Source organism: Pipra filicauda, unplaced genomic scaffold, assembly GCF_003945595.2.
Source record: "Pipra filicauda isolate LSUMZ 115617 unplaced genomic scaffold, ASM394559v2 scaffold236_size1216567_pilon, whole genome shotgun sequence".
NCBI classification, from domain to species: Eukaryota; Metazoa; Chordata; class Aves; order Passeriformes; family Pipridae; genus Pipra; species Pipra filicauda.
Genome location: NW_024104350.1, coordinates 772,235 through 794,891, shown reverse-complemented (window position 1 = coordinate 794,891; position 22,657 = coordinate 772,235). Strand labels below are relative to the sequence as shown.

At 52.8% G+C, this 22,657-nt stretch overlaps 3 protein-coding genes across 4 annotated transcripts; 2 read left to right on the top strand and 1 right to left on the bottom strand.

Moving 5' to 3' along the window:
* Nucleotides 1-1,569: 1,569 nt before the first annotated feature.
* ZBTB5 (zinc finger and BTB domain containing 5) lies at nt 1,570-7,172 on the bottom strand. Of its 2 annotated transcripts, none has more exons than XM_027723321.2 (2): nt 6,911-7,172; nt 1,570-4,130 (listed from the first exon to the last, which is right to left on the bottom strand). In XM_027723321.2, the coding sequence occupies exon 2, from the start codon at nt 4,124-4,126 to the stop codon at nt 2,117-2,119; it is 2,010 nt and encodes a 669-aa protein (XP_027579122.1). In that variant the 5' UTR covers nt 4,127-4,130; nt 6,911-7,172; the 3' UTR covers nt 1,570-2,116. The 2 variants fall into 2 exon arrangements, with proteins under 2 accessions (XP_027579122.1, XP_027579121.1); XM_027723320.2 differs by having other exon boundaries at nt 7,119-7,172.
* Nucleotides 7,173-7,416: 244 nt separating this feature from the next.
* POLR1E (RNA polymerase I subunit E) lies at nt 7,417-13,943 on the top strand. Its single transcript, XM_027723333.2, has 12 exons — nt 7,417-7,520; nt 7,600-7,703; nt 8,985-9,061; nt 9,365-9,450; nt 10,055-10,110; nt 10,461-10,605; nt 11,508-11,615; nt 11,888-11,984; nt 12,165-12,298; nt 13,011-13,092; nt 13,219-13,350; nt 13,608-13,943. Exons 1-12 carry the CDS (start codon nt 7,460-7,462, stop codon nt 13,765-13,767), a joined length of 1,242 nt encoding a protein of 413 aa, XP_027579134.1. The 5' UTR covers nt 7,417-7,459; the 3' UTR covers nt 13,768-13,943.
* An 870-nt stretch (nt 13,944-14,813) lies between these two features.
* On the top strand, nt 14,814-19,020 carry SLC25A51 (solute carrier family 25 member 51). The gene is made up of 2 exons (XM_027723335.2): nt 14,814-14,900; nt 16,422-19,020. The coding sequence occupies exon 2, from the start codon at nt 16,462-16,464 to the stop codon at nt 17,320-17,322; it is 861 nt and encodes a 286-aa protein (XP_027579136.1). The 5' UTR covers nt 14,814-14,900; nt 16,422-16,461; the 3' UTR covers nt 17,323-19,020.
* Nucleotides 19,021-22,657: the final 3,637 nt, after the last annotated feature.

Here is a 22,657-nt window from a genome sequence, read left to right as displayed (position 1 = left end):
AAAAAAATCAAGAGCCAGAAATACAACCATTAAGTAAACCCTATAGCAAAGTCTTAACATTTTAAAGGAATTAATCCAACCATCCCCTGTGTTTCCACGTTCCTGTTTACTTCAGATGCTCAAGTGCAAATGACACACTGACAGCTGCAGGGAATCCTCTGTCTCTGTCCTGATCCAGCTTCTGCACAGCTGAGCAGCATTTATCATCAGCAGAAGTGCTCCAAAAGTTTGTTTAAAAAGCTAAAGATGCTGAACACCAGGTTGTGTGCACCGGTGACAAGGAAAAAAGGAGCCTGCAGGCAGTATTAAGTTACAATGGCATCAAAGAATAGGAAATTAAAATGAGATTTACACATCTCACATGGAGAATGACAAATTTCCACTACCCAAAGGGTACAGTGCTATTTTTTAAAATTAAACTTACACTAGGTTGTTTTAGCTTATGTAGAAAAGTACTTTTATGACACTAGTTTAAGCAGAAGGCCTGGATTTGACAATGACATTTTATTGAGAGATATGAGTCAGCAGTGCCCTGGCAGCCAGGAGGGACAACTGTGTCCTGGGGGGCATCAGGCCCAGCATGGCCAGCCGGGCCAGGGAGGGGATTGTCCCGCTCTGCTCTGCCCTGGGGCAGCCTCACCTCAACATTGGGGCAGTCTGGGCACCACAATATAAAAACAACATGAAGCCACTACAGAGCATCCAAATGAGGCCATGAGGATGTAGAATAGTCCAGAGGGGAAGCCTTATGAGGAACGGATGAGGGCCCTTGGTTTGCTCAGCCTGGAGGAGACTGAGGTGAGACCTCACTGGGGTCTTCAACATCCCCCAGAGGGGCAGCACTGATCTGTTCACTCTCAGGACCAGTGACAGGACTCAGGAGCTGTGTCAGGGCAGGGTTAGGTTGGATCTCAGGAAAAGGTTCTTCCCCCAGAGGGTGGTTGGGCACTGACCAGGCTCCCCAGGGCAGTGGGCACAGCCCCACAAGGCTGTCTGAGTTCAAGAAATGTTTGGACAACGCTCTCAGGCACATGGTGGGATTCTTGGGGTGTCCTGTGCAGGGCCAGGAGCTGGACTCAATGATCCTGATGGGTCCCTTCCAGCTCAGGATATTCTGTGATTCTATGAGATATGGCAAACGAGGATTGTTCCTGACAGTTCAATCTGAGGAACAATCCACAGCTGTGAAGGGAAGTCAGTAACTGTGCAGAGGAGGAAATTAAAGCCCAGAGATAAGAGAGAAGGACAACATGCTCACACAGTAACGAGGACCAGATGGACTGCTGGCATCTGGAAACAGAGGGAGACTGTCTTACACGGCAAAAAAAGCCATCACAAATTACCTCCCTCCTTCAAAACAACAGACAAGCTCTGTTCAGACTCCTTCCTATATAGAATTGTAACATAGGAGATACGAACTGGTTAAAATACTGCTAGGAATAGCACAAACAAGAGACAGTACTTCACTTATCACTTAATACGTGTTTCTACGGGAAAAAAAAAAAAAAGTCAGCCAAACATCCAGATCTTCCTGTATTAAAGTTATATGTACACCCGGCAGTCCAAAAGTTACTTGTCTGGTATTTAATTTAAGCACCTTGATTACACAGTGTTCTTTACTACAAAACAGCCAAACATACATTCATAATCCTAGAACTATTGTTATAATTAGCGTATTTGAAAGCATTATGTCAGACAGGTGCAGCCAAAGCTGTTTTTCTCTTTTAAAGGTAAGTGGTCTGCGCTACTGTCCACACATAATGCAGCAATTCATGTTACAATAATTATTTAAATGCTTTCACTGTTACAAAATGCTTTAGAGAAAAAAAAAAAACCACCAAAAAAAATGAAATTTGCACTTCAGTTTCTTGTTCTCTAAACGTGCTATTTCATGAGATCCCCACACTGTCACCCCTCTGCCCTGCAAAGGGGGTGCTTCGCTGTGGGGGGTCACATCCCCATGCCCGCTGCGCAGCTCCCGGCGGGCGGCTGAGCCCGCGACACCCCGCGAGGTAGGTACCGGATATCCCCAATGGCAGAGCCGAGGCTCTGTGTGTGTGGCACCACCGCACGGCAGCGTCCGCCAGCCCCACCGCGGCAGCCCCGGGGCAGCGCCTTAGAGCAAACTGCTGGGCAGGTTGCTGCTCTGCCACCTGAGGCAGGTGGTCTTGGAGTGTTTGTAGAGGTGGCTGGACTGGCTGAAGCGCTTCCCGCACTTGAGGCAGGCATAGGGCTTCTCCCCCGTGTGCACGCGGATGTGCTTCTTGCAGTCCGTGAGCGTCAGGAAGGTCTTGCAGCAGATCTTGCAGGCGTACTTCCGTGCGCCCTCCACCACCAGCACGTTGTGCTCCGACAGCGCCTTCTTGCACTTGGACAGCACATCCGCAGACGCCCTGGTGAGCTGCGGGGGGCCGGGCTGCGACAGGTGCCCACTCTCGAAGGACGTGCTCCCGTTCATCAGCAGCTGGGACCCAGACGAGCTCTCCTGCAGCTGGGAGCCCCGCACAGAGGTCACCACCGGCATTTTGGGGGCGATGCGGCGGTAGCCAGGAAAGCCACCGGCTCCGCCTCTCACCGAGCCCATCATGGCCCGGGACAGCGAATGCAAGCCCAGGCCTGAGCGTGGGAAGTCCATGCCAAACTGCTCCGCTGCCCGGTACCCAGAGGTCTGCACGCAGGGCAGACCCATCACATCCTGCATGGGCCTCACAAAGTGGGAGTCCGCGGGCTCGCTAAATGGGTTCTCCACATGGGAGACAGTGGCGGACGAGTGGCCACCAGCGGGCCCCGACTCTGGGCTCATCAGGTAAGAGGTGTCGCTGTCCATCCTGCAGTCACTGGTGGTGTTGGGAATGTTGTCGTCACTGTTTTGGCTGGCTCCAAAGCCACTGCCTCTGCTTTTATTCAGAAAATTTGAAATGCTGAAAGACGACTTGTGTTCCAGGTTGTTGGACACCTCCATGATGTGGATGTCTCCCACCCTGTCAGTGCTGGACTGTGGGTCAGAGAAGCTGCGGTCACTGCTCTCAGGACTCAGCTCGATTTTCTCCGCACTCACCACTCCTCCTTCCACCTCCACGGACTCACTGCCCTCCGCCTGGGAGGTGACGTCGCTCACCTCATCCTGGGGCTCTGGGGAGCTCAAGGGCTCAGACTTCACCACCACCCTCATGTGCTCCTTCTCGTTCAGGCTGACCTCTGGATTCTCACATGGGAAGTTGCTCTTTTCAGCAGCAGCCTCCTGGTCAAAGCTGGTCTCCACCTGTGTGGCCTGGGACGCCATGGACATCTGGGAAATGTTTGCCCCGCCGTTGTCCGACTGGCTGGGCACTTGAGCATCCTCCTGAGCACCGAAAGACTGGTCAAACATGATCGTGTTGTCCTCCTGGTTATCAGCAACGGTGTCAGCCTTGGAGTTGTCCACGATCTTCAGCGAGTCCGGAGAGAAGAAATCCTCGCGCGAGTGGACGGGCTGCCCGCCCTCTGCGGCCACGTCAGCCCCAGGCTCGTCCACGGCAGGCCGGACACGCTGCCGGGCACGCTCCTCGGAGGGCGGCTTGCGCTTGTGCAGGCGGCGCATGGGGAAGGCGGCGCGCTGCTCCAGGCCGCTCCGCACGGAGCCGGGCGGCTCCTCGGCGCCCTGCGAGGAGCCCAGCGCGGAGCTGACGATGCTGAGCCCCAGCTGCTGCAGCATGAAGGAGCGCTGCAGGCGCGCGCTCTGCTCCTGCGCGCGCTCGCTCGGCGGCGACAGCGGCAGCGTCCGCGTGGTCAGGTAGTGCTTGCAGGCCTTCACCACGGAGTTGAGGTGCAGGTGGGACGCGGCCAGCAGCACGTCCATCACGTTGCTCTCCCCGAGCATGAGCGTGGACGTGTACATCATGTCGATGAGCGCGGCGAAGGCCTCGGCCGTCACCACCTCGCTGTCCAGCTGGATCATGTTCATGGTCTGGTCCCCCTCAGCCACCGTGAACAGTGCTCGGAAGTGGGTGCTGCATGCGGCCAGCACGGAGCGGTGGGCTTTGAAGTGCCTGTTCCCCACCACGATGACACAGTCACAGAGCTGGCCATGGAGCCTCTGGTAATTGAGCTGCTGGAAGACTTGCTCAAAGTGTCCTGGAAAATCCATGATCCTACAAAACAGAAGAAACCATTATATGGGCCACCAAGTTGATCAGTGGAATGGAGTAGCTCTCTTGCAAGGAAAGGCTGAGTGAATTGGAATTGTTCAGCCTGGAGAAGAAAAGCTTCAGGATGACCTAAATGGGCCTTCCAGTAGCTGAAGGGGCCTACAAGAGAGATGGACCAAGACTATTTACATGGGCCTGGAGTTATAGGACAAGGGGGAATGGGATCAAATTGAAAGAGAGTAGTCTTAGCTTAGATATTAGGAAGAAATTCTTCCCTGTGAGGGTGGTGAGGCCCTGGCATAGGCTGCCCACAGAAGCTGTGACTGCCCTATCCCTGAAGTGTTTGAGGCCAAGTTGGACAGGTTGCCCGGAGCAACCTGGGATAACGGGACAGAGACGGATTTTAAGGTCCCTTTCAACCAAAACCAGTCTGTGATTCCATGGTTGAAGGTCACAGTCAGGCTGCAGCGAACCTGGGTTTAAAGAGGAAAGATGACAGCTCAAAGACAGACAAACACTGACTGATCTGAATTTGCCACACCACACAGTTACAGGATCAAAGCTGGCAGTCTGGAGAAGGAGGAGCAAAAGGAGGAGAAGGAAGGAAATCCAGGTTCTGCCACAGAGCTGACCTCAGCACCAGCCATGTCACAGTGCTGCAAACCAAACAACACAGATCATCTCGTCCCTGTCAGCATCTGTCCAAACTAAAACAACTCACTAGTAAAACATTTAACCCTGGTTTGTAAAAAGATCTGATTGCAAATAACCTGCTGCACCCTTGCAAATAAACTGCTCACACAATTAAGTGACCTCCCACGGAAACTCCTGGACTTTAATCCTCACCTCACAGGGCTGAGAGGGAAGTGATAGGAAGTTTTTGGTAAAACAACACACTGCTCAATGAGACAACCAGACAGACTGAGGGGTGGCTTTTTCTTGATTGTCCATTAATAGAACAGAAGTCATATCTTACCAAACTTATCTTAAGACTGAAGAGGTGACTTTCGGCAATATCTCTACTCTTTCTCATGAAAAAAATTGAAGTGTAAGATTTGGGGAGCAGAAAGCTGCATGACCAAGGCAAACACACACATTCCTGTGCTCACATTTATTTTCCAACACCAACACCACAGCACCATTAGACAAATGGAGACCATAAAGCAGCTGAAATAAAAGGTCACATAGACAGAATTTTGCTTTTGAGGAGGGATCAAATGCAAGTCTGCCAATTCAGAAAGTCCATCCTCAAGCACACATGTGTTTGCTGCTTTTCCAAATAAGAAACAGGAACATAAATAATATGTGGATTCATTTATCTTTCACTGCCAATGTGTGTTCAGGAGTAAAAATAAGACAACATTTTCAAACAGAGCAAAAGGAATGAAGCTGGACCCCAGGAAGGAATGTGGGTTACAGGGATCGTCCAAGCACTTCTGCCCAGGCAGCAACACATATTTAGAACAGAGGAAATAGGGAAGAGTCATTGTTTTGACTGATCATTTGGGATTTCAGAATTCCAAGGGAGTCTTGCTTACAGGCACCAAAAGTGATCACATCCTTTGTGCACCTGAAACAAGACAAACTCCAGTTTTGTTTCCAGGAACATGGATTTGGCTTGGTGTTTAACTCTCACTACACAGAAAGGCTGGAGCTCTCGAGCCAGAACAAACACACACAGACTCCAGGGTGATGCAGAGATCTTGTTCCCACAGAAAAGGGAACTGCCCAGTTCTACAGCCAAACAAAGGCCTACAAGTGAACAGACAACACACCAAACTGTTGAGCTACAAGTAGTTTTACTATAAATACAAATGGTCAGAGCCAAGAAAAGTTTAAGGGCAAGCAATGAAAAAGCATCTACAAAATCCTGCCTGGAAAACCATCATCCTGCCTGTCCCTGGACTAGGGCCTGTGTCAAAGAACTACAGGCACTGAATTCCCACATTTCTTGTTGAAGTTAGTGTCTGGAACTATATTCTGAAAGAGCTCACAGAGTCATGGCTAATTCCTTTATTCTCCTACACGACCCAAAATCCCCTATCAGGCAAGGGACAGATGGTGACACAATCATGTAGGAGAAGAAGCGCACTGCAGATTTTTCCACAGGAATTCAGGTTTTATCAGCACAATTTCTACTATGTTTAATGGCCACAACTTCCTCACCGGGTTTCCATTCCCCAGAAATACATGACTGGCACAGATGATTACACTGCAGCCCTGACCCACTGCGGGGAGTCAAACACACACCCCCCCAAAACAACGCTCCTCCCAGCCCCGGGTGCCTCCTTTCAGGGGGCACAGACACTGTGGCACCCCCGTGTCACACATCTGTGCTGCCTCTCACTGTGACCCAACCCAGCCATGTTCTCTTCTCAATCCTGGATTTTAACCCCAGAGTGCAACGATCCACTCACCCTCCTCCTTCTCCTTCTCCTCCTCCGGGCGATGGGGGAGCAAGGAAGGGGAAAACCTTGTGGGATCACTGAATATCCTGAGCTGGAAAGGCCCCGCAAGGACCATGGAGTCCAGCTCCTGGCCCTGCACAGACACTCCAACAATCCCACCGTGTGTCCTCGGACAGAGTCAGGGCACGGAGATCATTCACCAGTTACCACCCGAAACACTCGGCTCGGAAATTAACTGATTTAAAGCCTCTGAAAGCTCCAGAACGTCCAATGACTGCTAATAAGATAACAAGATAACAAGAGCTGCTCCTGCTCTCCTGAAGGCAGCGTCCTTTTCTCCCCTTCACTCCCCCTTTTTTTCCTTTTGTGCCTCACCTGGAACATACAAGTTCTGTGTCCCTCTCAGGGCAGCACCTGCATCCCAGCGCTGCATCAGCACCGGTAAAAACACACCCGGAGACTCCGCTTTGTGCCGCTCACGGGACATAAAGAGGAGCCCGGAGAGCCCCGGTCCCACCCCGACCGGGGGGTCACCAGTTCCTACGTCACCGCCGCCCTCCCCTCCCTCGCCCTTCCCGATCACCTGCGGTGTCCGTGCGGGAAGGGCCGCGCGGGAAGGGCCGCGCGGGAAGGGCCGCGCGGGAAGGGCCGCGCGGGAAGGGCCGCGCGGGGATGGGTTCGGGATGGGGATCGGGATCGGCCTGGCCCCGCTCCCGCCGCTCCGTCCCCGCCCGCCGCGCCGCCCGATGGCGCCACTTCCGGCCGCCGACTGCACGCGCCCAGTCCATAGCCAACCGATGGCCTCGTTATTTATAAGTGGCAGCCGCGTCCCGCCCCGCCCAATCAGGGATGAGCTTATTGGCGCTGCCGGAGGCGGTGGCGACGCGGGGTTTGGGTGTTGTCTCAGCTCTCACGGCTCTCGTCATGGCCGCCGCCACCTGGCGCTACCGCGGGGACCTCGAGGCGGAGCGGCCGGCGGCGCTCGGTGAGCGGGGCCGGGCTGGGCTGGGGGCGCGAGGCGGGTCCTGGCCCTTCCCGGGACTCACGGGCTCCCTGTCCCACAGTGCGGTTCGCCAACGGGAGGCTGCGGAGCCCCGAGTCCCTGCGCTTCACCGTGTACCGGAGCCGGGACACGGCGCATCCCCGAAAGAGGCACCGCAGGATCCTGGTAAGGGCCCGCCCTAGGAAGGGCGGGGACGGCTCCGGGCAGGCAGATCGCCTTCATCCCGAGATGCTATGATTCCTTCATTCCTTCATGGCTAGGCTTCACGAACGAAGATTTGGGAAGGCACTACCCACGCTTGTTGCAAGAATGCTGTGATAGCAATGTACGATAAGGCGATAACGAGGTCACAGCCATAGTCGGGCAATGGCCACACGCGGGGCCGCTGCAGGTCACGGCACGAGCTGCATCTGGAATTCCCGTGCCGATCCCACCGCGGGCGAGTCCTGCACTGGAGGGTTCTGACTCTCTTTTGCCCTTAGGGCCGTGGTCGAGGCAGCTCCTGCAGGTGGGAACTAGAAATTGTTCCCTGTGAGGGTGGGGAGACCCTGGCACAGGTTGCCCAGAGAAGCTGTGGCTGCCCCATCCCTGGAAGTGTGCAAGGCCAGGTTGGACAGGGCTTGGAGCAACCTGGTATAGTGGAAGGTGTCCCTGCCCATGTGAGGGGATGGGACTGGATGGACTTTAAGGTCCTTTGCACCCCAAACCAAGTCATGATTCTGTGAAAGTCTGTGCTGAGCTTTGCAGCAGATTTCTTTAAAAACCCCTCAGAGTTCAGCCCAGCCTGTGCCACAGAGATGTTTTGCAGCTGCCAGGAGCTCCCTGGGGCTGGGAGGGGGTTTTGGCTCTGATGTGGCTGGTGGAGCTGCGGGGTTGGGAAGGCAGAGCAGGGACCAGGGACCTGCGAAAGGTCACGGAATCTGTTGTGTTCTGTTCACACAGGGAAATCTTCACCAAAGCTGTCTTTGTCTGGCTAAATTACATTATGAGAAGGTCTCTCTGTGGAGAGAGAAACAAGGGTACAGTCAGAAGGTGCTTTCTGCTGCTGCTGTTAAGCTTTACAGCTGCTTCCCTCGAGGAATAAATGACTTTTCAGCCCAAGTCCTTGGGGGAAATTCACTGCAGCGGAGCAGAGACACCAACACATTCTCATAATGCATTGGAAATAGATTTAGGTGGCTGAGCCACTCCTGTGCTGGCTCTGGATTTCACTTGGTAAATTACAGGGGCTCAGCAGCTCTGGAGCTTTAGTGGGTTATTGAAAACCACGTTTTAATGTGAATTATTAAGGCTTGATCACAGTGAGGTGTTGTACATGCTCGCCATGCTGGTACAGTCTGGGTTTAAGTTATGATTCCTGGGAGTGCAGAGCTTGGTGGCACCAAGGCAGAGGCAGGGAAGGTCCCCAACAGCCCTGTGTTCAAGGAGTTCTCCCTGGTTTCCCAGGTCTCGGAGACAGAGCGGCTTTGCTACGTGGGGCACAATTTCGGCAGCGGGGTCATGAGGTGCAACTCCCTGTGCAGGTATGGAAGAAGGAGCTGGGAGTAGAGAGGGGCTGCTCAGACACAGAGCTTCTAGTCCCTTCCCTTGGCCTGGCTCAGAGCTGTGATGGGACCTACATTTCACCTAGTTTAGTTGCCTTAAGACTTCTACATTTACTTAGAGCAGTGAGATGTTATGTTTTTGTATGTACACGTGCCTTGGAGGTAACTTGGTTTATCATGACATTCTGAATGTGCAAGGCAGGAAAAGTGGCAGGGGTGGGAAGACCACGTAGTTTAAGTCATTTCTGGTTCCCACCAATCACTTGCCCCTGTTCTCCCCAGGTACTTTGTAGGTGTGTTGGACAAGGACTCTGGGCAGATGGAGGTCTACAACGCCGAAATGTTCAACATGCAGCCTCTGCTCTCAGGTGGGAGGTGCTGGGTGTTGGCCCAGTCCGTGCCAGGCCTGTATGTGCCTCCAGCTCTCAGCTGCTCTATCTTCCTCATTCCTGCCTTGTTCCCTCAGCATGGAGGAAGGAGGATTCCTTCACTCCTCCATGCTGTGAGGAACAGTGGGAGAGGGAAGCACAGTGAGACCAGAGTGGAGGTTAAGCAGGGAGTGTGAAGGTGAGAGTCAGAGTGTCGCTGCCCAAGTGCAGCTTTATCTGGGTGTGTTCTGCTGAGGGAGGACTGGATCCCTGAAAAATAAAACAGGTTGTCTTCAGCAGAACTAGTTTTTGTCACGGGACCCGGGAGGGTAACCCAAAGGATCAGGTCTTTCAGAGCTGATTTTCACTCTATGAAGGAGGACCTGGGTTTGGCCACACCCAATTGGCCACAGTCCATTGCACCCATAGGCTTTATAGCAAAAGCTCTTTTTTTGTTCTAGGTTCTCATATTTGATGTGTTCTTTAAGTGGCCAAGCCCTGTGGAATTGATCCTGATGTGATGTGCCAAGTCTGTCAGTCACACTTAAGGCATTCCTGTCCTGGTTGCTGCCATCCAAGCAGACTAACTTCTGTTCTTTTATAGATAACTTGATACCTGATGACACAAAGGATTATCAGAAAAAGTCCTACAGGGAGAAGGTAAAGTTGAAACCCCATGTCACATTCTGCTGTGAGTATCCGGCCAACAGGGGCAGGTGATGCTTGTGTGAGGCTGGGGTGTTTGGTGTCCTCCAGGGTAAACCTTTGCAGATACAGCACTGTCACTGTGCCCTGGAGGCAGTACAGTTAGTGCCTGACTTGGCAGTATTTTCGTGGCTATTTTAGGCAGGATCGCCATCCCAGGAGCTTCCTGTCCCTCGCAGACCAGCACCTCCACACGCAGGTGTTGCCCTGTGAAGTGTTTGAAGTTTTATTAGAGGATGTGGCTGTGGAATGAATGATGGGGTTTGGGTGCACAGGGTGCTTTAATGTGTGTCTCTCCTGCACAGGTGGATTTGTGCATCGAGGCCTTTGGCACCAGCAAGCAGAAGCGAGCGCTGAGCTCTCGGCACATGAACGCTGTGGGCAACGACATCGTGAGCACAGCTGTGACAAAAGCAGCAGCAAACATTATAGATGCAAAGGGAGTGACAGGTAAGAGGATTCTGTCTCGGTGTTTAAGGATGGCAGCCTGAAGGGCCTTTTCCTGTCCTTGCCAAGTGGGGAGTGACTGAAGAAGCAGCTGGTCTAACAGCTGAGAAAGGCACACATGAGGGAACGGCTTCCTTTTGCTCCTGCTAGTCTTGGTGTGGGAGTTGCCTGAATGAGGGAAAGGCCCTGTGACCTCAGTGTTCATCCTGCCCATTATTGGGAGCTCTTGTGGGAGTGCCTGGATATGCATTCACTGGGATAAAGCCAGTGACCTTGGTCTGAACTCAGTGGCATGGCTGTGGAAAATGGCACAGACTTACCTCAAAGACTGTTGCGCCCTTGGGACAGGTCACAGCATGGTGCAGGGTTACCATCTTGGGGGGTTTCCAGGCTGTGGCAGGACAGAGCTGTGGCTGCCCTGACTTTGTGCTGTGGACCCCCCTATGCTGAGCAGGAGGGCGGACAGAAGCCCTCCAGAGCATTTCTGGGATCCTGAGTGTCATTGGCATGCACAAGAGAGGTGTCTGTTGAGTGTAGAACCCAGTAGCTTTTGTTCTGGGGTGGATATTGACAGTGGTCCCAGAGCTGCTTTGTGCCAAGTAGGTGTTCACTGGAACCCAGGGTGCCAAAACTGTGCTCTGCCCATCAAGCAGCAGCCAGACATCTTGGTGCCCTTCTTTCCTAAATGTTTCTCTAGTCTGGAATGGTTTTTCTAAATTTTAAGGAGCAGAAGGTTCTTGGTAGAAGTTTTAAATGTTTAAAGCTCCAGCTGTGACTAAACTGGTGTTGACCCAAGAGACACCATTGAGTAGACTTGCGTCTAAAGGGAAGATTTGGGTTATGTTCCTGTTCTCTGCATTTTGCTTTGCACAGTCCAAACACTCCCCTCCTGCTTCCCTCCCAAGCTCTGATGCAGGATGTGGCCCAGGATGACGTGCAGACCATCTCTGCCTTCCTCCCGCCGTGCCACGAGGATGCCGACAGGCCGGAGCACGTGTACAAGTTCGAGGACAGTATCTTTTCCTGGTCACAGGGGTTTCCGTGTCTGTAAACCTCGATGTGCCCATCTGGGAGTGAGCCCAGCCTTTACCTCTCACAACCCAAAAGCTGGGAGCAGGGTAATTCTGTGTTGAGCAGGATTCTGTCCCTGTTGGCAGAAGTTCCACTGGGAATAGTGGTGAGGCGGGCCATGCAGAAATGACTTGGGTTGTGCCACAGTCTGTTAGAGGCTGCTGTCCCTGGAAGGGAGAGCCCAGGCCTGTTCTTTTCCTTAAAGCCCTGCCAGTCCTGTCCCCCACCGAGTACGAGGCGCTGCGGGTGCCAGCAGCTGCCCTGGCCAGCGCCACCGCAGAGGACATCGCCAAGAAGGCAGAGGAGAGGAGGTAATGCTGCTGCTGAGGACCATGTCCTGACTGGGGGCACGAGAGCTGCCCTGGGGCAGAGGGGAACGTGTGATCCAGGCATGGCTGAGCAACACCTGCCTTGGGGAACGTGGGGGATAGTTGTGTGCACAGCAGCGAAGTGCTCTTTGTGGAGCTGAACTCCCCCTCCCTCTCCTGCAGCCACTGCTCCTTTGTTTTGGAGGAGCTGAAGTTCCTGCCTGCTGATGAGAAGAGCAGAGACCACAAAACCCGATGCCTCTGGTTCCTGGACACCCTCATTAAGTTCAGCCACCTGAAAGTGATCAAGAAGAAGCGTAAGAGAGTTTTCAGCTCATGAAGATGTGCTTTTGGGAATGTCTTTGGCATCCCTTGCTTGTCAGCTGAGTGTGAGGATCTCTTCTGTCCTCAGGGTTCTGCTTTTGAAACAACACGACACCAAACACTTTGGTTGAGATTTTCCAGGCTTGCCAATCTTCCATAGAACTTGTGTATTTGAATGTCCTTGTCAGTCCGTGGCAGGGCTGATGGAGGAGGAAGTGGCAAGCTTGGCTGTAGTGTCCCCCTGTGTTCCTGGGGACACAGGAGTCACCTGTAGGACTGCTAAGGAGGATGTGGGAATGACTAGTCTTGGTCGTAATAGAGACTTGTAAATGTGGTCTCAGCTTTATTAGTATTTTGTGGCAAAAGAAATACACACTTAAGTGTGTGTGTATTTTAGATTGTCTAGTGTAGAAGTGGGAGATCCCTTTTACGAAGAAAATAAAAGCTGTCAGGAGCCTCTCAGACCTGAAGAATTATGAAACCTAGAAGCCAAGGACCCAGGCTTCTTTTAGGGTCTCTGTGTTCCTGGGAAGAGGTGATAAATGGTGGGCTTCTTGGGGTTGGATTCAAGTATCCTTGTGGGTCCCTTCCCACATGGGATATTTTCTGTGATATTCCATTTATAAGTGTCAGGGTGATACATGTGCTGCTGGGATGGGTGGGTGTGTGTTCCTCATCCTTTTGCCAAGCCCATCTCTGGTCTAGATCCAATGGGTCCCGAGTGCCCACACATCATCAGCAGGAAACTCATGAAGAATTTCACCTCACTGACCTACAACAACGGCAGGTAAGGGACACTGTGTGAGGCTCCTGAGGCACAGATAGGGCAGAGCTCAGCTTGAGTGGCCACAGACACACCATCAGGAACTCCCATACACTCCCCATCTCACAAGTTCTCTCTTTTGCCATACAGTGTCCAGAATTTAGTCTCTGCATCCATGAAGGCTAAAATCACTGCCTATGTCATTCTCTTGGCTCTGCACATCAACAACTTCCAGACAGACCTCACCGTCCTGCAGAATGACATGAAGCTTCAGGAGAGCAGGTGAGCCATCCTGTGTGTTCACACCTGCTGGGATCCTCCTATAGGGAGACCCTGGGAGAGCCCTGAAACTACCCTGGCATCTGGGTCAGGATTTAGTTTTCCACAGGTGGTGTCTGTAGGTGCAGGACCTGCATTTCCCAGCAGGTGTCAGCTGCTGGCTGCTCCTCGGATTAGGGCAGGAGGCCACAGATCCATGCGGTGTCATGGCACAGGAGGCTCGGCAGCCCCACTGATGGTGTTTCTTCATTGTTTTCCAGGATCCTGGACATCGCCAAGGCCCTGCGGCTGAAGATATCCAAGGCCAAAGGGGGGCTGGGGCTGGAGAACGACCAGAACCACAAGCTGGGCACTCTGTCCCTGCCCTTGCCCATGCAGAAGGCGCCAGCAGGACAGCGGAAGCGCAAGAAAATTAACTGAAAAGCCCAAGAGGTCTGAGGAGCAACACAGCCCCTCCCTCAGAACATCATGGGGATGCCTTTGTCTGCTGGATTTGGGTCCAGCACTAGGGTGGAACAGATGTTTGCTTCATTACAATGCTGCTTTTTTTATATTTATGTAGAAAAAGCTGTAATAAAAAGAGTCTGTCTCCAGGAGGGGAGGATGTTGTGCAGGATCAAGAGGGCAGGGGACATGCTGCTAAGGAAAACAGTTCAGCGTGTCCCCAGCCGCAATCCGTGCTCTCCACTCATCCTTGCCCACGGCAGGCACCGGCCAGGACCGGGCACGGTGAGGCCACGACAGGGGTCGGCACCGCTGCCCCCGGCCCTGCACCGCCCGGCCGGCACTGCGGGGGCATCTTCCCATGCACGGCTTAGGCAAGAACATCCACCCCGCCCGAAACACCCCCAAACACCCCGGAATCACGCCTAAACATCCAAAACCCCCTCCAAAATCCCCTAAAGCATCCCAAAATACTCCAGCGGCAGTGCCGGAGCCCGCTCGGTAGGGGGCGTTGACGGAACAGAGGGGAGGGGTCTGATGAAGGGGCGGGGCTTGGTGAAGGGGGTCTGGGTGGAGGCCGGGAAGGGGCGGGGCCTGGCGAACGGGGCGGGGGTAATTTACCGTTTAAAGACGCTCCCTTACACCTTGTGCAGCGACACAAACACTGAAACACTAACGAGCCGTTGTTATTTACGACCGAACTAATAAAAGCAATCGAACCCCGCCACCGGAGAGAGACTCTGTGACGCCGAGCCGCGGGCACTGAGCGCTCCGGGGCTGGACAGAGGGTCCCGCCAGGGAGCACTTGCGGCCCGGCGCGGGCGAACCCGGCCGTGGTTCCCATTCCCGTGCCCGTTCCCGGCCCCACTCCCGCCCCGCCCCGCGGTGGGCGTGGCCCGGGGCGGCCTCACGCGACTGGCTGGGGCAGGTTGGAGGCGTGGCCTGGGCGTCCCCTCGCGGTCGGCCCACCCCACGGCGGCGCGGTGACGTCACACGGCGGCGCGGTGACGTCAGAGAGCGGCGCGGTGCCGCGCCGGGCCGGGCGCTCCGGGCGCACGATCCCGATCCCGACCCCGATCCTGCCGCTCCCATGGCACCACCGCCCGCAGGTGCGTCCCGCTAGCCCGCCCCGGACACGGCCGCAGCGCCCCGGGGGCGGAAGGGTGCGGTTCCGCGGGCCCGGCCGGGCCGCGGCCGCGGCCGCCGGACTGACCTTGGGCCCCGGTGCAGGGTCCGTAATGCCACCGGGAAGCGCGGGATGTGCCGTGTGGGCTCCGCGGGCAGGGCGCGGTGCCGAGGGCGGTCGGACTGCCCGGGGAGCGGCCGCGGCCGGCCCGGGCCGTGCGCGGGCACTGCGGGGCTGCGGCTCCCCCGGGACCTGTCCCCGCCGTGCGACACCGGGACGAGCTGCTGCCGCGGGAGCCGCGGCCGAGAGCGGGGACGGGCCTGCCGGGAGCCTGTCGAGAGCTCCTCCCGGGTCAGGCCTTCCCCAAGGGACAAAGACGGCCGGCACACCACAGGGAGCGGGCGCGGCTGAAAACGGGTTTCCCTTTCTTCCCCTCCCTCCTTTCTCTTTTGCCTTCTTTCTTTCCCCCCCCGCTCTCCCTCCCCCTCGCTCCTTTCCTTTCCTCCCTCCCTCCTTTCTTTCCCCTCCCCTTCCCTCCCTCCATTCAGCACCTCCTCGCTTCAGGCGGGGCTGTTGTCCCCACACCCCCTTCAGATCCTGGGAATCTCGTGCTGCTGGCGCTGGGGAGGATCTGAGGCTCTCAAACCACTCCCAGATGTCAGTGACCTCCCTCAGACTGAACTGTGATGGAGGGTGGGATTCAGGCAGATATAGTTTTTCACAACTGTTACGTAAAAACTCCCCTTCTGCTGACAAACAGGGCTCCACAAGTACTGATCCCTGCCGTCCTCCCCCGAGTTGTCTGGGGGAGCTGCCCCTTCCACGTGTCCTTTAGGACTCGGGTCCGGCCCCACTCGAGCTCTGAGACTCCTCAGCAGAGCGTGGGTGTGGATGCAGAGGAGGCTGCAGGGCAGGGAATTGGGACTGCCAGGGAATTTCACCTCTGTGTCAGTGAAATCCCACCTGTGTGGCACCTGTGCACCGGCTGTGGCTGAGACACAGGGAGTGGCTGAAAGTGCTCAGCTCCTGACTGGGATAAACTGCAACAGGTTGTGATTTATCTGTTGTGTTCTGCTGCAGGGAGAGGCAGATTGGAAGGATCAGGTCTTGTGATGCTGCTGCACATGCTGGATTTAATTTTGGTGTTTTGTTAGTGTGAGGGTCAACTTTTCACTGTTACAATTCCTAATTCTAGGGGAATTCCAAGGGAAATCTGGTTTGTAAGCTTATTGGCTGTAGTGTAGCACTCTAGGAGTTCATATCTCAATTTCCTTCCTGATTTATTTGTGTTTTAACTGGAAAGTGCCAAGAAAGGCAGAACTACTTTTTACTGTCTCTGAGACTTGAACAGAAAACGATGCAACATCCAGCAGATGTGGCATTTGTTGCTTTTCCCCTTCAAACTCGGCGGGACTTTGTTGAGGGGTTGTTTGAGTGATGCAGGGACGTGGCAGAGGCTGCAGGGTGCCCCTCAGCCCCGCTCACCTGGTTGTCTTTGGTGCAGGGAGGAGGCTCTGAGGACGCTGCACAGGAACACCGGGACGATGGGTCTGGGAGGTGCTGAGCCCGAGGACCCCACGAGCGGCGAGGCAGCGGCCCCAGGCAAGCACTACGTGTGCGGGTACTGCGCAGCCTTCACCAACATCGCGGTGACCTTCCCCATCCAGAAGGTGCTGTTCCGGCAGCAGCTGTACGGGCTGCGCACGCAGGACGCCGTGCGCCAGCTGCGCCGCGATGGGCTGCGCACACTGTACCGCGGCATCCTGCCCCCGCTGCTGCAGAAAACCACCACTCTGGCGCTCATGTTCGGCCTCTACGAGGACTTCTCGGCGCTGCTGCTCAGCCACGCGCGTGCCCCAGAGCTGGTGACGCGCAGCGCGGCCGCTGCACTCGCCGGCACCACCGAGGCCGTGCTCACGCCCTTCGAGCGCGTCCAGACGCTGCTCCAGGACTACAAACACCACGATAAGTTCACAAACACTTACCAGGCCTTCAAGGTGCTGAAAGCCTATGGAATGAGGGAGTATTACCGGGGGCTGGTGCCTATTCTGCTGCGAAACGGGCCCAGTAATGTGCTGTTCTTCGGCCTGCGTGGGCCCATCAAGCAGTGTCTGCCCGAGGCGACCTCGCACAGCACCCACCTGGTCAATGACTTCATCTGCGGGGGGCTGCTGGGTGCCATGCTGGGCTTCCTGTTCTTCCCAGTGAATGTGGTAAAGACTCGCATGCAGGCTCAGATAGGCGGGGAGTTTCAGTCCTTCTCCAAAGTGCTTGTGAAGATCTGGCTGGAGCGCGACAGGAAACTGATGCGCCTCTTTAGAGGAGCCCACCTGAACTACCACCGCTCTGTGCTGTCCTGGGGGATCATCAACGCCACCTACGAGTTCCTGCTGAAGCTGCTGTGACCCCCATCCTGCTTGTGGGGCATTGGCACTCACGGTGTGTCTGGGCACAGGGAGCAGGGCCTGTGCACGTGACAGGTAATTCCTCCTGGCCTTCCATATTTATGGGGTGAATGGTGATAAATTTAAACCTTGGTGCAATTGTGATGAACTTTTTAAAGTATTCCTTTGCTGGCAGGTGAGTTTACCCATAACGGAGCTCCTAGGCAAATACAAGGTTTAAAAACAAATATCAAAAATACTTGTACCAGTCTGTTATTCAGTATCACTCCCAAAATTCCTTAACTCTCTGTGATGGGTTGTGCTCCACTGCCCGCATTTAGAACGTGAGAATCAAGGAGAGGCTGAAGAAAACTGATTCCATTGCCTGATCAACTTCCAAGTCTTGATTCTGGAACTGCTTTTTCAGACCCTTTGGGTCTTCATTGTGTCAAGCTCAAAGGACACAGATGGGGATGACTGAGGTGTAGAGCTCCCAGCTGCACCTCAGGCTGCTTGCAGCAGTGACCGTGTCCTCCAGCCGTGGCACTGACCATGTGACCTCAGCCCAAGCTGGATCTGTGTGTGTGTGTGTGTGTGTGTGTGTGTGTGTGTGTGTGTGTGCGCGTGCGTGTGCGTGTGTGTGCGTTCCTGGGAAAAGGGAAAAGTAGAAGGAATGAAACAGCAAACTCACTGAAGCTTTAAAGTGTCCTTCCTTGTAAAAAAACACGGAGTTTGTTCTGCTTAATCTTTTTGTTTGGGGGGTTTCGTTGGGTGGGTTTTTTTGCATTGCTACATTTTTGTTGCCTACAGCTATGGGGCCAGGGAGAAGCTGTTCCTCTTTCCAACACTCACAGAACACTCAGGCTCCTGCAGCTGTTGAAGCACTTCACACACGGCTCTTTGCACTGTGGTGTCTTGTCTTTTCTCAGTTCCTTCTGTGGAATTATGGATCTTGTGATTTTTTACCCAAAACTCAGGGTTCTGCCTGCTTGATGTGTGCTGCTGAAAGTTCTGTCAGACACAGTGGCATAGACAAGGTGAGGTTCCTGGATTACCTGCTTCAGTTGGAGGTCTGTAGGTGTAGCGGAGATGGAAGCCAAAGACGACCTTGGAAGCAGGGAGGTGGGAAAGTAGAGTGTTTGGAGATGTGTTTCAGGACTTCTGTGGGCAAGTACTGAAAAAGACTGACAGAAATGTGAAAATTGCGTGTCTAACAGACGTGAGAGTTGAGAGATAAAAGACTTCAGACCTTAGAAACAAGGACAGAAAAGCAAGCACGACCCTGAGCCAGGTGAGGGTCTCAACAAAAAGCATTTGATTCTCCTGGGGGACTTCCTGTTATTGAACTGTATGTTTATATATATATATATATAAACCAAAAGACTGTGGATGATTGCGGAGCAGCAAAGCTTTCAGAAACTGGTCTCATTTTGGTCTTTTTGTAACTTTTGGAGGGGCTATTGCTTTTCTAAATTACAGTTTTCCATTTGCTAAACTGTCTTCCGATATTGATCCTAATCAGTGTGTTGCAATCATAAACACAGCCCTGAGCTTCACAGCCAGCACAAACACAAGTTCCTGTATCCCAGTGGTGATTATCTGCATCTAAATAAAATGTTTACTGGATATTTGTTACTGGCGGAATCTGATTTTTACCAGTGTGCTGGGTTTTTTTGTAATCACTCCTTGATGGAATAAAAACAAAATCTGCATCCTGTTTCTCTGTGGAAGATGTTCTGTGCTTCTGTAATGTCAGGGAAGCTGAAGTGTCAAGGGTGAGAGTTTGGCACAAGCCCAAAGCCAGTCAGTGGCTTTCAGACCCAGCAAAATAGTGCAGACCTGGTCTGAGGCTGAGAGTCCAGTTTTGACTTTTCATACGTCATTTTCAGAAAAACATGACGGAAGAGCACTGAGCTGCGTCTGTGACACAGAGGAACTGCAGCACCTAAGCACTAAGAGGTTTTTTTCCTTTCAGTTTTAGGGGGTAGGCAAGAACCAGTGAGCATTACAGAACACAGCTCATAAAATAGATTTTAATTCAGTGAATTATTAAATATTTATTATGCAAGCAAGAGAAACTGTCCACAAATAGTAAGTTACTGTACGGCTGTAAGTACAATACTTTCAGAGCAGTTCTGATACTTCATATATGGTATTAAAAGGCTACAGTTTTTACTATGAAATCTCAGGTATTTCAAAATATTCTACATGCACAATTTGTTTTTGTAGTAAAAACCTTATACTTAATTGAGGATACTTAGTGCTTTAGAAAATGTACCTTTGACTAAGATCGGGAAATGAGAAGTTTCTGTTTCCTGCAGGACAAAAACAGGATGGGCCGTTGACTTCTTCCTTTCACTCCAATTTTTTATAATCCTGTAAAGTAGATTTTTTAAAAGCTTCCATTTGGCAAGTGTATTTCTGTTTTCTAGGAGTTTCTACGTCCTAAAGCAACAGACCCATGTTCTACCGTGTCATAACCTTCTCCACATCAGCACTACCCAAATCAAAACCACAACACAAACAAACAAACAAAAAACCCCAACAAAATCAACCAAGCCCCACCCCCTCCCCCCAAACCCCCAGAAAAACCTGATGTTTACATTCTAAATCTGGTAGTAGGCATCGAACTGTCCTTACCCCAAGACTCCAGGAGTGCAAACGAACGTGTGTGTGTGTGTCTGTATTGCTGTGCTTTCCTTCCTATCCCCATGCTCTGTCTGCCGGTGCTGTGTCTCCCTGGGCTGCCCTGGTTGGCCCTGCACTGGAGCCCGTGGCTGTGCACGCTCTGACACCCCCATGCACACACCTGTGTGTGGCCACAGGGCCCCAGTGATGGCCTCCCCCTCTCCCCCCCACACTGGGAGACACTCTGGCCATGCACGTGCTGCCACAGCCACAGAATGTGACAGAACCAGCTCCAGCACAGCTCTGGTTCCTCAGACACTGCCAGGTGTGGCCTCCCCACAGATCTGCAGCTGCTGACCAGCTCTGGAGAGGCAGGAATTCTTCCACTAAAGACGTCCTTGAGTACAAAGACAGGCATTTAACAACACACTGCACAGCTAGACAGAGCTCTGTCCCCAGGAGAAACGCTGTGAAATTTAAGTGCTGCAGCACCAGTTTACAGACACCCCTGGTGTGAGCCACCCCCCAGAGGCTGCCAGCGCAGTCCCTCATCTTCCTTGAAAACTCTTCTTCACAGTTTTATACACTTCTCAAGGTTAAGCATTCAACCTTGGAAACACAACTATGATAAACCTTTTTTTTTTTTTGACTATTTGGAAATAACTCAAAGCTCATGGACACAAAACTTCATTGCTTCAGTAAAGTTACTGTAAGAGAACTGAAAATCCTCCCACTACAACATGACTGCAAGGTGTGCCAGCTGTGAACCACTCAGGAGTGAACTTCACAGGCAAAACGTGGTAAAACTTTCATGGAAAACTTCCGAGTGTTGTTGAAATGGAGTAATCAATCAAATGACCAAAGTCTAAGACTACCTAGTTACTCTAATTCAAACTTATTACAAATGTCATCAGAAGGACAAAGTAACATTTCTACAGCATACATGTACAGATTCAGTTGTTTTATGCATCTGCTGGACACGCTACAAAAGCATCAAGGTGACCAAACCCCCTCACCAGGTGAGCTGTCGGTCCCAGAGCCGGGTAGGGCCACTCAGCCCACCACAGGTCGTATCAAGGTGTGGTGACATGTGTCACTTTGGGGTAACAGTTCTTCATACAGAAAGGTGAGTGTCCAATGCTCAGCACAATACTGGTGTAAAACACAGCGTATCATGAGGTAGAATTAAAAAACACTCAGTGCATATTCACAGGCATAGCGTTACAGTCACTAGGGATCCACCAGTCCGAGGAAGTTCCAAGAGGAAAGAACAAAAACAGCCTTGAAAGCAGACAGACAGACCCACCCAAGAAATGCTTCGATTCCACGGGTGGTCCTTCACCTCCAAAACAAACACTGTGCAAGTCCATGAGAACTGTGAAACTCCCTCGAATGTCCCTGTAGTCCCTTCCATGACGTGTAAGAAAACACCAAATAAGGTGAGAAAGCAGCCTGGCAGTGGGAGAGAACTGCCCAGGGAAAAGCCACAGTGGTCTGGGACAGGACCTGTTTTTTCCCCAGACAGCTTGGCCCATTACAAACTCCTTGTAGCTCCTTCTTTGCATAAAAGTCTTGTATCCCACAGCTGCCCCTGGGTTTCCTGCACACTTCCCTCCCAGGGCATTAACCCACAGCCCAGGGAGCTGACCTTGAGCTGCTCCAACAACCCCAGACCCACGTGCCCAGGTGCAGGCTCAGGCTCACAGGGGCTGGGTGCCAGCAGAAGGGACGTTTGCCCTCAGATTACCAAACACCAAATACTGAAGGCTTCTTATTACCAAAGAAATTCTCCACAGCAGGAAATTTAAGACTTTTTTCTCTCATAATGCAGAGGAGCCTTAAGTTCAATAATTTCTCCAGCACCACCAGGGTATGCTATGCTGCCTGCACAAATCCAAAGCTACAGGAGGTTCCTCAGGCTTATGCTTCCAGCTCTCTTACCTCCAGAAATGTTGTTTTTATCCCCAAACGTGTTTTGCAAAAGGCTTTGTAAAAGTCAGCTTTGAACAAGTGTGCTCTGTCGAGCCACAGACAGTGAACCTGAACACCAAAAGCTGACAGTCCTTTCAGGTAAAGTTCTGAAGTTCCCCTCTGAACTGAGTGTGTGACTGATCAGTGAAACTTTAGTGAAATACTAAAAAAAAACCTGATCTTGGAACACGTAAGCGAAGAGATTATAACCGATGTGGACTGAAATACCTATGCATTTACAAGGTTGTCTCTATTAACTCGGGGGCTGAAACCTGGCATTTGTACTTTGGGTATGGTCACAGAATCCACTGAGTTGGAAGGGACTCAAAAGGATCACCCAGTCCAACTCCTGGCCCTGCCCAGGACACCCCAACAATCCCACCCTGTCCCTGAGAGTGTTGTCCAAACACTCCTTGAGCTCTGGCAGTCTTGGGGCCATGACCACTTGTCCAATGCCTGACCACCCTCTTGGGGAAGAACCTTTTCCTAATATCCAACCTAAATCTCCCTGACACAGCTCCAGCCGTTCCCTTGGGTCCTGTCATTGCTCACAGAGAGCAGAGATCAGTACCTGCCCCTCCACTGCCCCTTGGGAGGATGCTGATGGTCCCAATGAGGCCCCTCCTCAATCTCCTCCAGGCTGAATAAATCAAGTGCCCTCTGCCCTTCCTCATAAGGTTTCCCCTGCAGACCCTTCACCAGGATGAATGTTACAGTGTTCCACACCTGCTGATAAAGACTGGTTAGATCCAGACAG

What these genes read in the sequence shown, in the direction of transcription:
- ZBTB5 (XM_027723321.2), bottom strand. Translation starts at nt 4,126, where the DNA reads ATGGATTTTCCAGGACACTTTGAGCAAGTCTTCCAGCAGCTCAATTAC.
- SLC25A51 (XM_027723335.2), top strand. Translation starts at nt 16,462, where the DNA reads ATGGGTCTGGGAGGTGCTGAGCCCGAGGACCCCACGAGCGGCGAGGCA.
- POLR1E (XM_027723333.2), top strand. Translation starts at nt 7,460, where the DNA reads ATGGCCGCCGCCACCTGGCGCTACCGCGGGGACCTCGAGGCGGAGCGG. An exon ending in AGGTGCAACTCCCTGTGCAG is followed by an intron (nt 9,062 to 9,364) that starts GTATGGAAGAAG and finishes TGTTCTCCCCAG; the next exon opens with GTACTTTGTAGGTGTGTTGG. An exon ending in CATGCAGCCTCTGCTCTCAG is followed by an intron (nt 9,451 to 10,054) that starts GTGGGAGGTGCT and finishes GTTCTTTTATAG; the next exon opens with ATAACTTGATACCTGATGAC.